Below are 14,803 nucleotides of genomic sequence, written 5' to 3' on the forward strand. Positions count from 1 at the left end.
GAGCAGATGTTTTAAATTTTATGCAGTCAGGTTTACAAATTTTTTTTTTCATGGGTTGTACTTTTGTGTTGTCTCTAAAAAGTTATTGCCCAACCCAGTGTCACCTGGATTTTCTTCTTTGTTACCTTGTAGTTTTACATTTTACATTTAGGTCTTTGATACTTGTTGAGTTAATTTTTGTGAGCAGTGTGAAGGATCATTTTTTTCTGTATGGATTCTAGTTTTTTTAGTATCACTTGTTGAAAAAACTATCCAGTCTCCTATATTTTGGTTTTTTTTTTCTTTTCGTAGGTTTTCTTTATTTTTTTTATTGAAGTATAATTAACATACAGTGTTACTAGTTTCAGGTGTACAACATATTGATTCAACAGTTCTGTACATTACTCAGTACTCACCATAAATATAGTCACCATCTGTCACCAAAACAGCATTATTGTAATATTACTGACTAAATTCTCTGTGCTGTACTTTTCATCTCTGTGACTTATTTATTTTATTTTGTAACTGGAAATTTGTACCCACTAATACCCTTTACTCATTTCACTCATCCCCCTACTTAGATTCCCATTGGCAACCATCAGTTTGTTCTCTGTATTTAAGAGTCTATTTCTTTGTTTGTTTCTTTATTTGTTTTTTAGATTCCACATATAAGTGAAATCATGGCATTTGTCTTTTTGTCTGACTTATTTCATCTAGCATAATACCTTGTAGGTCCACTCATGTTGTTGCAAATGGCAAGATCTTTTCTTTTTCTTTTTTTAAATAGCTGAGTAATATTCCATTGTGTGCATACACACACACACACACCACATCGTCTTTATCCATTCGTGTATCAGTGGACACTTGGGCTGCTTCCATATCTCAGCTATTATAAATAATGTTGCAGTAAACATAAGGGTGCATGTATCTTTTCAAATTAGTGTTTTGTTTTCTTGGGTAAATACTCAGTAGTGGAATTACTAGATCATATGGTATTTCTGTCATCCTGTCTCCTTTGAATTGCCTTTGCTCTTTTGTCAAAGATCATTTGACTATATGTGTGGATATATTTTGGATTCTCTCTTTTGTTCCACTGATCTATTTGTCTATTTTTTCATCCGTACCACAGTCTCGATTACTGTCACTTTATGTAGTAAGTCTGGAAATCAGATAGTGTCAGTAGTCTTTCTTTTTCTTTGTATTGGTTATTCTGGCTCTTCTTCCTGTTCATATAAACTTTAGAATCACTTTGTTGATATTCACAAAATAATTTGGTGGGATTTTGATTGAGATTATGTTGAATCTAACATTGAAAAAATAAAATAACCATGAATATAAAATACATATATTTAACTTTTAATATACAATTTTTATTAAAGATGAAAAAAGAAACACTAAAGGTTTTGTGAAGTCGAAGTGCGACTCAGATTAGGAAATAAATGAAGAAGAAAAATTCTCTTTCTCCCTGTCTCTCACACACACATTTCCACTTGCTGTTCTAATGTGTGAATCATAAGCCTTCAGATTAGCACAGAATCACACATCTTAGTAATCAAGAAGCTTGGGTAGAAGTGAAGGATATAAGTATATGGGTACAGCCACATAATTTGGAGAGATTTCTTTAAAACTGCAATAATGATTATGCAGTGATGTGATTATTAGGTGTGTGGATTGAATATCAGGTGCTGCTGTTGTATGGATTCAGTTTAAATGGGTTTAAAAAAACCTTATCTCTTAGAGATTCCTTTTTACAGTTATTCTGATCCCATTTTGGGAGGATGATTTTATTGGCTATAGTTCTAGAACAATGTTAAATAATATTGGTGATGGTGGACAATTCTTTCTCATGCTTCTGTAACTACTGGACTCATTTTTGCCCATACCTTTATTGGTTCACTTCTTCATATTCAACAGCCTACTTGGCCTGTGGTCAGCTACATAGAGTCTGCCTATGCTAACACACTGCTAACTGTCCAGTGTATTCCCCCAAACAGCATGCAGTCTTCTGTTGCTTTCACTATCTAAGTTCTCTACCAGAAATCCACGATTGTTAAAATCTGTATAGAAATACAGATTTATGCCTGTCAACTTATGAGGTGTTGTGTCCAATAATTCCTCTATTGTCTCATATTTATTTTTCTTTACATTCTTTATGTCTTCAACCCTGGGTTTGTGCTTGTACTCTTGGAAAGTGATTTTGCCTCTCATTCTGTTTTAAAGGTTCAGATTTCCATGTGTGAACTGCATCATTCTCTTAGAATGTGGAATCTCAAAATCCTCATTATCTTTCTGTCCTATTTTTTTTCCTCTCCTGTCTTTAATAGTGTCCTTTTATTTTCTGAAAATAACCCGTTATATATTTACTTTCTCTTCCATCTTTGTTTTCTTTTGCCTCTTGACCTTCTCAGTTATCTTCATTTTTTTCCAGCAAAGTTCAGTAAGGTGTTAATGTTATTTCCAATGTATGGTCAGATGGTTTCGCACCAAATACACAAGTATAAACAAATTGTGTTAAAATTTACCAATCGGGGAATATAGGTGAAGGTCATATGGCATTATAGTATTCTTTTGACATTTATGTTAGAAAATTTTTTCAATATAAAGAAGTTGGAAATTATCGTAACAACAATAATACAATAGCAATTAGTTTTTATTTAACATTTACTATGTGTCAGGCACTGTTCCAAACACTTTAACATATATTACCTCATTTGAGACTTATACCAACCTAATGAGGTAAGTACTCTTATTATCCTCATTTTATAGATCAAGAAAATGAAGGATTGTTAAAGTAACTTGTCTTGTTACTAGCTAATAATTGACAAAGCTGAGATTTGAACTCAGGTAATCTGTGGAGATAATATAAAAATAAGATACGGTCCTGCTTTCAAAGGGCATGTAATCTAATTAGAGGTAATAGCTATATAGATTTCTTTAATTTGTACTAAATAAATTAAGGATCCTAAAGTGCTAGTTTTATCTAGTTGAGGGGATCAGGAAGGGCTTTAGGAGGAAGTAGCATTTTAGTATGAGGAGAATATTTAAGTTTCATTTTGGATCTCATAGTGGAAGTATTTGAAATGCAACCTAAGGTATATGAACTTTATTTATTTCGCACTGGAGAACATTGAGAGTTAAGGAAATTATGGCCCAAAGACATTAAGTATTTTCAGTAGCTAGTTACTGTCAGTCAGGATTTAAACCTTAATCCTAGGCAAGAGGTGGCTCTTTTATACCATTGTGGTTTTCTAGATACTAAATCTTCGACCCTGTATTATTAGTGATAAAGACTTGTGACTCTTCCTTTGAATGTTTTTAATTCATTAGTTCCTTGCATGTGGTTAATATTTAGTCAACCTAAAATAAGCCTTACTCTGTACCTGTTTCTTGTAGATTGCAGACAAATCTCCTTCAGTCTCTTCCCTCTCTAATCTTTGTTTTATTCACTTGGTAACATAGCAGGTAAAGTTTAATTTGATTATTAACTGGGATTTTTTAATGTAACTGCTTCCAGATTTTAATTTTAAAGTAGTAGCTAAAGAACTTTAGAATTTCAGCGATGGAAGCTTGAAAAGAAACAACCTAGGGGTTAAAATCCATGATCCTTAATATTCAGTGAGAGCAACAGCAACAAAAATAAAAAGCTGACTGGTCTCTGACATAGAGGAAAAGAATATATAGTCTGTCTTCATGGAGTTTATAATTTGGCACAGATTGCAAATGAACACAATATACTATGTCAGGTAATATGTTGGGGCATCCTAGAGAGCTCTATAAGGACACCTGTGGAAGTACCAAGCCTTGCTTTGGGGGATTAAGGAAGCTTTCCCTGAGGAAATGCCAACTAATTTAAGATGAAGAAGAGTTATCATTCTCCAGATCAAGTGTGCAGTGGAGGGCAGGGTGGGTAGCCTGGCCAGGAGTAGAGAGAGATTGCCGTAGGTTTGGAGATGGGGGAGATTGTAGCGTGCTTCAGGCGATCTTGGGTAATTTGACTGTGGATTAAGAAATCAGTCTGTGGGAGGCAGATGTGTTAAGGGATGAAGTTAAAGAATAAATTGGATTCAGGCTATCTTTGGCCTCATAAGCCATATGTCCCTGTCCCTGAAAACATGCCTTGCACTTTGTGCCATTGCTTTTCATTTTCATTCTCCAGAAAGCCTTCACTTTTCATTCCAGTCAAATTCAAACTTCATACTTTATAGTTCACCCAGGTTCTTTTCTGCCCAAGAAAATCTTCCAAAGTATGTCAGCTTTTTTCTTTGAAAACATTGCTATCTCATTCTTCATAGGCCAGATGATTCTATATTTTTGTTTTACTGCTTTGCTAACTTACTATTACTATATATTTTTTATTATTTCATGTATAGATTGTCCATCTATTCAGTAATGAATGGTTAAATCATATTAATTAATTGATCAGTATTTGAAATTTAATAATTCAACTATAATTTGAACCAATAAAAATAAAGCAGAATTATATATAAACACATTAGGTCTTAACTATAGATCAAAATTTAAAAGTTCTTATATTTTTTTTCCTTGGTTAAAACAAAAATCAGACCTGAAATCAAATATGAAAAATAGTTTCAGAGAAATATAATCTTGTAAAAACCAAGCTTATATTGAATATGTAAGAGTTTGGGGATTTGGGAATATTTGTTTAAAAACTAGAGAATTTAGTGAAAACCATGTTTCTACTTTTTCAGTCTGGTTAAAAATGTGTTGTGGCTTTTGCAAATTTAATGCATCATGAATTTAACTTTAATCCTGATATGTTAACATAGCCATTATATTGGAGAGAATACTCTTTCAGTGTGTTATTTTATATATTATATATGTTTTTTATTTTTATATTTAAATATACATATATATGCATATATTATTGACATATATAAAAAGTTCATGTCTTAAGAACCAACTGGAATTATGTATTATGTGAATGAAGTAATTTTAAAATTGTTGTAGCTAATGACTTCTGATTAAAACATTGTGTTTTTCACATCCATGAAACACATCAGCCCTAGTTGTTTATTTTTTTTTCAGCATGTATGTTGTATGAAACTAAAGGGAAGTTTAAATTTTCTTAGAGTCAATTTTTTTTTTAAAGATTTTATTTATTTACTTGACAGAGGGCGACACAGCGATAGAGGGGGAACACTAGTAGGGAGAGTGGGAGAGGGAGAAGCAGGCTTCCCGCCGAGCAGGGACCCTGGACCCTGGGATCATGGCCTGAGCTGAAGGAAGACACTTAACGACTGAGCCAACCAGGCACCCCTTAGAGTCGATTTTTTAAAAATATAGTTTAAGATTAGGAAATACGTGGTGTGTATAAGACTTTTATAAAACCAAGTTTAACCTTTATTGGAAAAGAAGATTTATCAATAATGTAAAAACAAAATAAGAAGTAACAGTTCATCTGTCTTAACTGTTTTCTGGGACTTACAAGAGACCGGAATCTAGGGGTATGTGACCAAACTGGGAATTAACATAGGTAGCATAGTTATGGGGCTAAAAAAAGATGTGAAGTTCAAGAGGCCAATTAAAGTCAAAAGCTAAAGTGCAGACAATCTGTTCAGGCAAGGAAAATAAGTATAATTTTTTTCAGGCAAGGCCTTTTCCTAGAGTTTTTTGTTTCTCTCCATTTCGTAAGGAATAAGGTTTATTCACCAATGTGTAAAATGCACAAAAAGGGGGAGGAGTAAGAAGATAATTATATTAATGAGAACTAGAACTGATTGGAAATTTTGGTGGAAACAAATTCAGTGTCTGAGGTAAGCAAAAGTCAAAGGCTATGTGATAATGATAATTGATTTGTAATAATCACTGCAATAATTTCGTTACCCTATTTCTTTCTGAAATTATATATCTTTTCCTCCAACTTCTTCCCCTGCCCTTCCAGAGGCTCTCCCTATAGAGAATCTCCTTTGGGTCATTTTGAAAGCTATGGAGGGACCCCCTTTTTCCAGGCTCAGAAGATGTTTGTAGATGTACCCGAAAATGCAGTGATACTGGATGAGATGATACTCCGGCACATGGTCCAAGATTGTACTGCTGTAAAAACTCAGTTACTCAAACTGAAACGTCTGTTGCATCAGGTGAGTATATGTGAACATTTTTAGCTCTGAAATTTTGAATTGCAAAATGGATTAACTTTACTTTTTTTTAAGTTAATTGGGTTTCTAACGTCTATTCAAATTTCTGTAGAAATAATGCTTGTAAATAATACATAACAAACTTTTGCTGGAGAAGAAAACATGGGATTTTGTGTGATATTTCAGTACAGTCCCCAACATTTATGAGCTGTGTGGTATTTGGTAAGCCAGTTTTTCTCCTGTTTCCTTATTTTTGTAGTACCTACATTTAAGGTTGTTGACAGAATTAGAAATAGTAGTTGTAAATTTAGAGATCTAATACCTGAAGTATGGTATTCAGGCATTTAGTCAGCAGTGGCTGCTACTATAATTTCAGCTAAGTAGGAAATAAACAGCAGTTTTTACTTACATAATCTCATAGTCATATAATTTAACTTTTGTTTGAAACCTTCAAGTTTAGTCTTCCTCAGTCCTTTCATTTTTTATTTGAGAAAATCTAGACTCATAGCAGTGATGTGATTCGTCCAAAGTCCAAACACACAGGGTGAGCTGATGTTAGAACCTGGCTTCTCATTCAATAGTACTTTTTTTTGTTCGAACTTACAGACAAGGTCAGATAAATAGCAGAAAACTAAGGAATAAAATACTAATTTTAAATTATGGATATCTTTTGGTTAGTTTTAAAGCTATGTTTATTTTTTGTAGACTAGCCACGGTTTGCTTAAAATTATGGTTGAGAATGAACAATCTAGCTTCTCTGCTGAACTTATTTTCTGGATTACCTTCCTCAGGATTGTATGTTATAGCTTCTTATGAACAGGGACCAATTCTTAGAATTCCTGGTGCCCATCAAAAGCAAACTCTTGATATATGCTCAGTAAAGGCTAGTTGAAGTGAAATATGGCTCCTTTGTTAGTAATAGTAATGACGATTAGTATAAATATTCTGTTAAAGTCATGAAAATTGTTATGTAAGTACTTGATGGTGGATTCTTTGGACTACTCTTCTCCATTCTTGTGGATGTTGGATTACTTTTTGAAAATAAACTCTGTGCTATGGCTGGGAGCAAGAAAGTGGAAGATCTTTTTCAGATCTGAGATCCTGGGACTTGTCTAGAGGGAGAAAGAGATTTCATGATTGAAATATCCAAACATAGAGCTTAGAATTTTAACTGTAACTAGGAGATATACTCTGGTTTATAGTATTTTTCTGCTCACTAGTCTGGGGAGATTTTCTTATCAGAAGCTTCAGAGTCAAAGGAAAGAGAAGGTAAGTGGTGGGGAGTAGCTAAAATATGTTCGATATATACTTTGAATCAGTCCTTGTACTACCTATACCACATACCCTCTTTCTTGTCTGGGTTTATTGCTCTGAAACATGAAGCATGATAAATACCAGCTAACCAGACCAGGCCTAATCTCTAATAATGGGAGAAATAGTATAATCCAGGAGAAAATACATGAAATGATAACCAATGATAAAGCACCATAAAAATAGAAAACATTTTTAGACACATTAAGAAAAACTGTGATTCTCTTAATGGTTCTTTTCTGTCATTATGACCTCTGAAATGTTATAGTAAACACTGGTCAAGTTAACTTTACTTTTTGTTTATGCAGTGAAAACAAAATTATGGGAAGAAAAATTGCAGAATCTTTTTAGGGCATCTTTGAAATTTCCCAAAATGCTAATAGAAGTTAAAAGCTGAATGAGTCTGAGATTTCATATAACTACCTCTATTTTTTCCAGTTTAATATTACTAAATTTAAAGAAGCTCAGTGTGATACATATACATAGTTTTAAAAAATTCACATAGTATTCAGAGACTTAATGAAAATGCAGTATTTCTGTCCTTCTCTCCACCTCAGTTAACCTTTTTAGTCTGAACAGATTACCATCTGAAGATTTCTCTAAAGCTATCATTCAGGGCTTTCCTTTTGTCATATTCTGGGATTGGGTATACTATTTCTTGTGTATCTTTTTTTTTTTTTTAGTTTATTCCCTCATTTTGCTAGAGTATATATTTAATTTACTTTCTAAGAGAGAGCAAATGGATGGTAATTTTTTTTTAGTTACTGCATTACTGAAAATTTCTTTTATCTACTCTTAATATTTGATATTAATGATTTGGCAGGGATGGAAGAAATGAGTTTTCCTTTAGAAGTCTGAATGCATTGCTTTTCTAGGATTCAGGTTAGCCACTGAGAAGATTCTACATTCTGATCCATTTTACATTTTATATTGCCAGTTTTTATTTTTCTGAGAGATTTGTAATTTTCTTTCTGGCATTTTAATCTTTTATTTCTGGCATTATATAGTTTCACAGAGATGTCCTGGGATTTGAGTTTTGCTGTGGTTATTTATATGTTTCCCACTTAATGTATGGATAATTTAGTAGACTCTGGAGATTCATATTGTGTGAAATTTTCTTTTTTTTTTTTTACCTCACTTTCTCTGCATCTTTCTGGAATTCTTGGTAATTACAAACTGGAACTTCTGAATTGATTTTCAATCTTTTATCTTTTCCTTTCATATTTTCCTTTGGATTTGATTATCTTTTCTGGTATATTTACTCAACATCATATTTCAGCTCTCCATTTCTGTTGAATTACTTATCTTGGCAATTGTATCCTCAGTTCCAAGAACTCTTTATTATATACCACTCCCTATTCATATCATTCAATTTTTTTTTATCAGTAACTATATTAAGTAGAGTGTTCCTGTTAGGTTTTGTTAAGATTTCTTAGGTTCATTGTATTATCTCTCTCTTTCCAAATAGTCATTTTGTTCTTTGTGTTTATTTTGGTTTCTTTCTTTTGGAATCTTTCTTCAAGTATCTAATGATTATTTGTTGTTTATTAATATTTAAGAGTGAGGAATTAAAAAGTTGATTCAGGACTCTTTGTACGTGGGCTGGGCTGGTCAACTGGCTGGCTTGATTTTATAGTACTAGATGGATAGTGGAGGACCCTCAATATCTATTGAGTGGAAGATTTTTCTTTCTTAGGTTGTTCTATTTTCTCCTGAGAAGCAACCTCTGATTTTTTTGCTTGGAATAGAGGTAGAAGACTGGAAGTCTGTTCTTGCCTTATGCAGACTTCCAGTTAATTCCCATCATCTTTAACCCTGATGGGTCATATTCTTACTTTTTTCTGTATCTAGCATTTTGACCCTCTTTGGGGTTGTGGGGAGCAAATTGGTTCTCTTTTTGTCCATGTCCCCCATTTATGCATACTTCAGGTCTTTTTCCAGTCCTGCTAACTCACTTATTAAAGTTTCTGTCCCCTTTGTAATGCTCTTTATCATTATGGTTTGTATGTTTTTAAAAATTTCTTCTCTGTCGGGGAGCCTGGGTGGCTCAGTCGTTAAGTGTCTGCCTTCGGCTCAGGTCAGGATCCCAGGGTTCTGGGATAAAGCCCCACATCGGGCTCCCTGCTCAGCAGGAAGCCTGCTTCTCCCTCTCCCACTCCCCCTGCTTGTGTTCCCTCTCTCGCTGTCTCTCTGTCAAATAAATAAATATTTTTTAAAAAATTTCTTCTCTATCATTTTAATATAGGTTTAAAAGAAAAGATAAAAGTATCTCTAATCAAAAGTCCTCTTCTTTGGGGGCACCTGGGTGGCTCAGTCGGTTAAGCATCTGCTCTTGATTTTGGCTCAAGTCATGATCTCAGGGTGGTGAGATCGATCCCTGCCTTGGGCTCTGCACTAGCCATGGAACCTGCTTAAGATTCTCCATCCCCCTCTCCCCCTTCCGCCCTGCCCCCCCCCCTTAAAAAAAAAAGTCCTCTTCTTTTTAAAATATAGAGAAAGGGCGCCTGGGTGGCTCAGATGGTTAAGCATCTGCCTTCAGCTCAGGTCATGATCCCAGACTCCTGGGATCGAGTCCCGCATCGGGCTCCCTGCTCAGCGGGGAGCCTGCTTCTCCCTCTGCCTCTCTCTCTCTCTCTCTGTCTCTTATGAATAAATAAATAAAATCTTTAAAAAATAAATAAATAAATAAATAAAATATAGAGAAAATATTTTTAAAATTACTTTAGCTGTGTGAATGCTTCTTTGAAATTTCAGTGTGTCACAGCTCAAAATTTGATTATTCTTTGCACATTCTTGTTGTTTGCTGGATTTGCTATTAGAGAGGTGGGGTTTTGCACTGATTTGCAAACATAAGAACTTTAAAAAAAGTTTTGTTTTTTTTTTAAGATTTTTTTTTTTTTTTAATTCATGAGAGGCAGAGCGAGAGAGAAAGGCAGAGGGAGAAGCAGGCTCCCAAGAAGCAGGGAGCCCGATGTGGGACTCGATCCTAGGACCCTGAGATCATGACCTGAGCCAAAGGCAGACACTTAACCATCTGAGCCACCCAGGCGCCCTCAAACATAAGAACTTAAATAAGCACTAGTAACCAGTATCTGCTTGGGTCTACTCATAAAAGATTGATTATTATAGGGAGGAGTCACCCTGATTTCAGTAAAATATGAAGCCCTGAAAGATTTTGACTGAGTACTAGCTCAGAAAGAAGAATGTCCACAAAGAAAGAGGTAGTTGCATTATCTCTTATGTTCTTTTACTTTGCTCCTCTCTTTTCCAGATGGTTTACCTCAAGGCAATGTTCCTTAAATTTAGACAGAAATCTTTTCCTTGATTATTTTTAGCAGTTTAGTTAGGCTATTTCCCTTATAAGATTGGATTAAATTGGGCACCTGGGTGGCTTAGTCGGTTAAGCGTCTGCCTTCAGCTCAGGTCATGATTCCAGGGTCCTGGGATTGAGCCCTGTGTCAGGCTCCTTCCTCACTGGGGAGTCTGCTTCTCCCTCTTCTGCCCCATGGAGGTTGTTTTGGTAGAGGTATTGTGAGCAGAGAAGTAAACCCATATCCAGAGTAAGTGTCTATTCCAATAAGGACAAAACATTGTCCTTTCCATGATGGAAGTGGTTTAGTATAATCAGCCTGCCACCAGGTAGCTGGCTGATCATCCAAGGAGTGGTGCCATATCAGGGGCTCAGTGTTGATCTCTGCTGCTGGCAAGTTAGGCACAAAGCAGTAACCGTAACCAAGGTGGCCGTGTTGCTAAGTCTATGCGTAACCTCCATCTCTGCCATCATTTCCCTTTTGTTCATGAACCTGTTGGGGGATGCCAGAGGTGGCTGGGGAAAGAGACTGACTGGTATCCAGGAATGGATCAGACTATCCACTTAATTTTTTAAATTCTCTTTTGCTGAGGTCACCCTTGGGTGAGCATTCACATGAGACACACACCTTCATATTTTTTGCCCATTCACGGAGGTCTATCCACATAACTCTTCCCCAGATTTCCTTGTTACCAGTTTTTCAGTCATGTTTCTTCTAAGTCCCTGACCATTGGCCCATGTATTTCTATATAATTGTGTGTCTGGACATTTTTCCTTCTAAGTAAAGTGAACAACCCATGCAGTGCTTGAAGTTCTGTCCCCTGGAAGGATTTCCCTTCCCTGCTATCCTTCCAGGATGTACCGGAAAGGAGCTGTAGTGCTGCAGCTGTCTGCTTTCAGATGTTGTCTGCATATCATATGGAACCATCTGTAAACCAGATCTGAGTCTTCTCTTCCTCTGTCAGCTGATTCTAGGGAACTCCCCATGAGGCCATAGTGTGGTTTGGGAGAGAGAAGGCAGTGTAGGAGGAGTGGGGACCACGGGCATTTGAGCCACTTCTTCATGTGACCTATTTGTATCCTTAGGGCCTGTTTAGGCCCATTCTCATTTATACCACTTCCATTTGATGATGGAATGTTTCTGTGCACCTCCAACTTTATGACTTTGTGTGTCAAATAATACCCTGTTCACGATGGGCAGCTCAGGTAGCATGGTAACTTGGTGGCCCAAGATTAAGCATTCAGTCACTACTAAGACACAGTAGCAGGCCAAAAGCTGTATTTCAAAAGGACAGTAGTTATCTACAAAGAATGGCAGGGTTTTGCTCCAAAATCGTAAAGGCCTGAACTGAGATTCACCTACAAAGGGCTCTAGTCTCAAACAGTATTCCTATCTGTCATTGACACTTCCACACCATGGGACCTGCTGGGTCCCACAGAGCAGAGCAGCTTGCACAGCAGCCTGGACCTGTTGCAGAACCTTCTGGGCCCTATTGAAAACTAGCAGCTATTTGGGTCACGTGGTAAGTGGACCAGAATAGCACACCCAAATAAGGAGTATGTTGCCTCCAAAGATGCCCACTACGTACTGTACATCTTTTTTGGTTATAGCAGGATCCAGGTGCAATGACCTATCCTTTACCTTAGAAGGGATATTTTGACACACGCATGGTCCTTACTCCTGCACACTGCCTTCTTTCTCTACAAACAATTGTTTATATTCCTTTTGTGTTCCTGGCAGTTAAGGGTAAATTGATGACTGGACAATGCTATTCAAAGTAGCTTGTACAAGTATTTGTTATTAGTCCAGGGAGAGTTAAAGTAGCTCTTGCCAGAATCAAAATAAACACATTTCATCCTTCTTCCAGAAATTCTTGCTATCAAATAAAAAAACTGAGCCAAAACTAAACTGTGTTTAGTAACTAGTTGATTTATAGTCTGGTGCAAGCTTTTTATTGTGTCACAGACAGAAAATAGTTTGTGCCAGAAGTGATCTGCAAATCAAACTGTAAGTAACACTGGTGAAAGATACTATCCTTACTTCTGAAAGAGAAGTCCAGGAAATGTAAAAGATACACAACCAAATATTACACTAGAGGTATCTTTATGTAGTATACGAAATAGAAAAATTGCTTTGGGATTGGAGATGAAGAAATTCATTCTATGGCATTATGGAGAAGATGTGAAACTGTAAGTTGAGTTTATCAGGTGAAGAATTTAGGGAGATCAGTGGAATCAGCATGAACATAGTTAGAGGTTCTTGAGAGCATGAGCTCTCAAGTCATTTGTCATAATGACTTTGGGAAAACCCATGAGTACGTAAGATAATCAATAAAGAGAAAGCCAGAAAAAGCAGCAGTGCTCACTTGATACATTTTGAGATAACTTTTAATACAACTTCTTACTTTTAAAATGTTTATTAATAAGAAGAATTAAGCATTTATATTGCATTTGTAGTGGTGTCTATGTTTCAGTAACTAAATCCTTAATGAAATAGGATTGAATTTTGCTGAAGAATGCCAGCAAATAAATGTAGAAAGTCTGATAAAATTAGAAAAACATAATTTTACAAAGCCTAAAGAAATTTCTGCTTTATGCCAGGATTATTAATTGTTGATATAACTGTTAGGTGAATGGGCAGTGGGTTCCTAGTCAGTTCTTGTTGTGCCAAAGTAACTCCATATAAATTATTTATGGTTGCAAGAGAAAAACATTCTTGTTCACTGGAGAGATCAAACTGGTTTTTTGTTTGTTTGGTTGGTTGGTTGGTTTTTAAAGATTTTTATTTATTTGAGAGGGAGAGAGAGAGAGCGAGTGAATGAGAGCGCACGAGCAGTGGGAGGGAGAAGCAGACTCCCCGCTGAGCAGGGAGCCCCACGTGGGGATTCGATCCCAGGACCCCAGGATCATGACTTGAGCTGAAGGCAGATGCTTAACTGAGCCACCCAGGCGAGCCAAGAGATCAAACTGTTATCACCCTAATCCAGAGATGGTTTTCCCATTACTAATGAGTTGAGTTATCCAGATAATATGTATCTGCTCATACGATACACGTAATTGTGCATAATATATTCTAGCAAAACCATTTAATTTTAATTCCTCAAGCCATTGCTTACAACTTTCTTTTTATAGGTTAAACAGGTGATAGAAGAAAAAGAGAGGAAGAAACCAGACAAATTCATATGGTTGAAAACTCTGTAGGAAAAACAGTAATATCCCTTTAGCTTGTTATTGTCCTAAAAAGTTGATGCGGGGAGGTGAAAGCGCTACATTAAAAGAAATTTAATGGACAACTGGATGTAATGTGAGATTCTGAATTGGATATTGGTTGACAGATCAGCTGTAGAAGACATTTTTGGCCAATTGGGGGAGATTTGAATGTGGCTTATGTTTAGATGAGGTAGAAATTTACTGAAATGGAAAGGTAAAGATTATCGACTAAAGATAGGTTATAAAACAGTATGTGCATTATAGTCATATATCTATATATGTGTATCTCCAGAAGGAAATGCACTAAGATGTTAATAGTGATGATACCCAGATGGTGAGAATGTGATGCCTTTTTTTTTTAAATCTACATTTTCTAATTTCTAATTTTCTATAATATGTATTTGCTATTTGGGGGGGAAAAATGTTATTGAAAAAGTACATGTCCGTATTTTTCATATGGGATATGGTTAAAAGGTAGGATGCTGGAGAAGAGGCAGTAGTGATCATTAGGTTTGGGGCAGATTGTAAAGGGCCTATGTGCCACAGAAGGAGCTTGAGCATTACTCTTTAGGCAGTAGTAAGCCAGATGAGTGACATGGCCAGATTGATATTTTAAAAATATTATTTGAAGGGATTTGTGGAAAATGAATAGCAGAGGGAATGACTTAAATCATAATATTTAAGAGGTTGTTGCAGACATCCAAATTTTAGATTATATTTGTTAAATTTAATTGCTTTGAAAATAGTTAAAATTGTGTTCTCTTTCATGCATATGTCCTACAGAGTTGTGTATGTAAAACTTTTATATAGTTGTCTATATTGCGTACTGGGCATTTTTCTAGGTTTTCTAATGTTCATTATCTCTCGTCCTTGAAAAGTAGGTGATAGTTGCTTCAAC

At 35.7% G+C, this 14,803-nt stretch overlaps 1 protein-coding gene across 12 annotated transcripts in view; it reads left to right on the forward strand.

Moving 5' to 3' along the window:
* CCSER2 (coiled-coil serine rich protein 2) overlaps positions 1-14,803 on the forward strand; it is a 189,848-nt gene that overhangs the window by 98,512 nt on the left and 76,533 nt on the right. For all 12 annotated transcript variants that reach the window (XM_064594905.1, XM_054508247.2, XM_064594904.1 and 9 more), the window contains one exon: positions 5,882-6,077. In XM_064594905.1, coding sequence (XP_064450975.1) covers positions 5,882-6,077 — 196 coding nt within the window. The remainder of the gene's footprint in view (positions 1-5,881; positions 6,078-14,803) is intronic.

The sequence above is a fragment of the Mirounga angustirostris genome, unplaced genomic scaffold (assembly GCF_029215605.1).
Source record: "Mirounga angustirostris isolate CCGP_5_RB_7025 unplaced genomic scaffold, mMirAng1.0.hap1 SCAF_6, whole genome shotgun sequence".
Lineage (NCBI taxonomy): Eukaryota > Metazoa > Chordata > Mammalia > Carnivora > Phocidae > Mirounga > Mirounga angustirostris.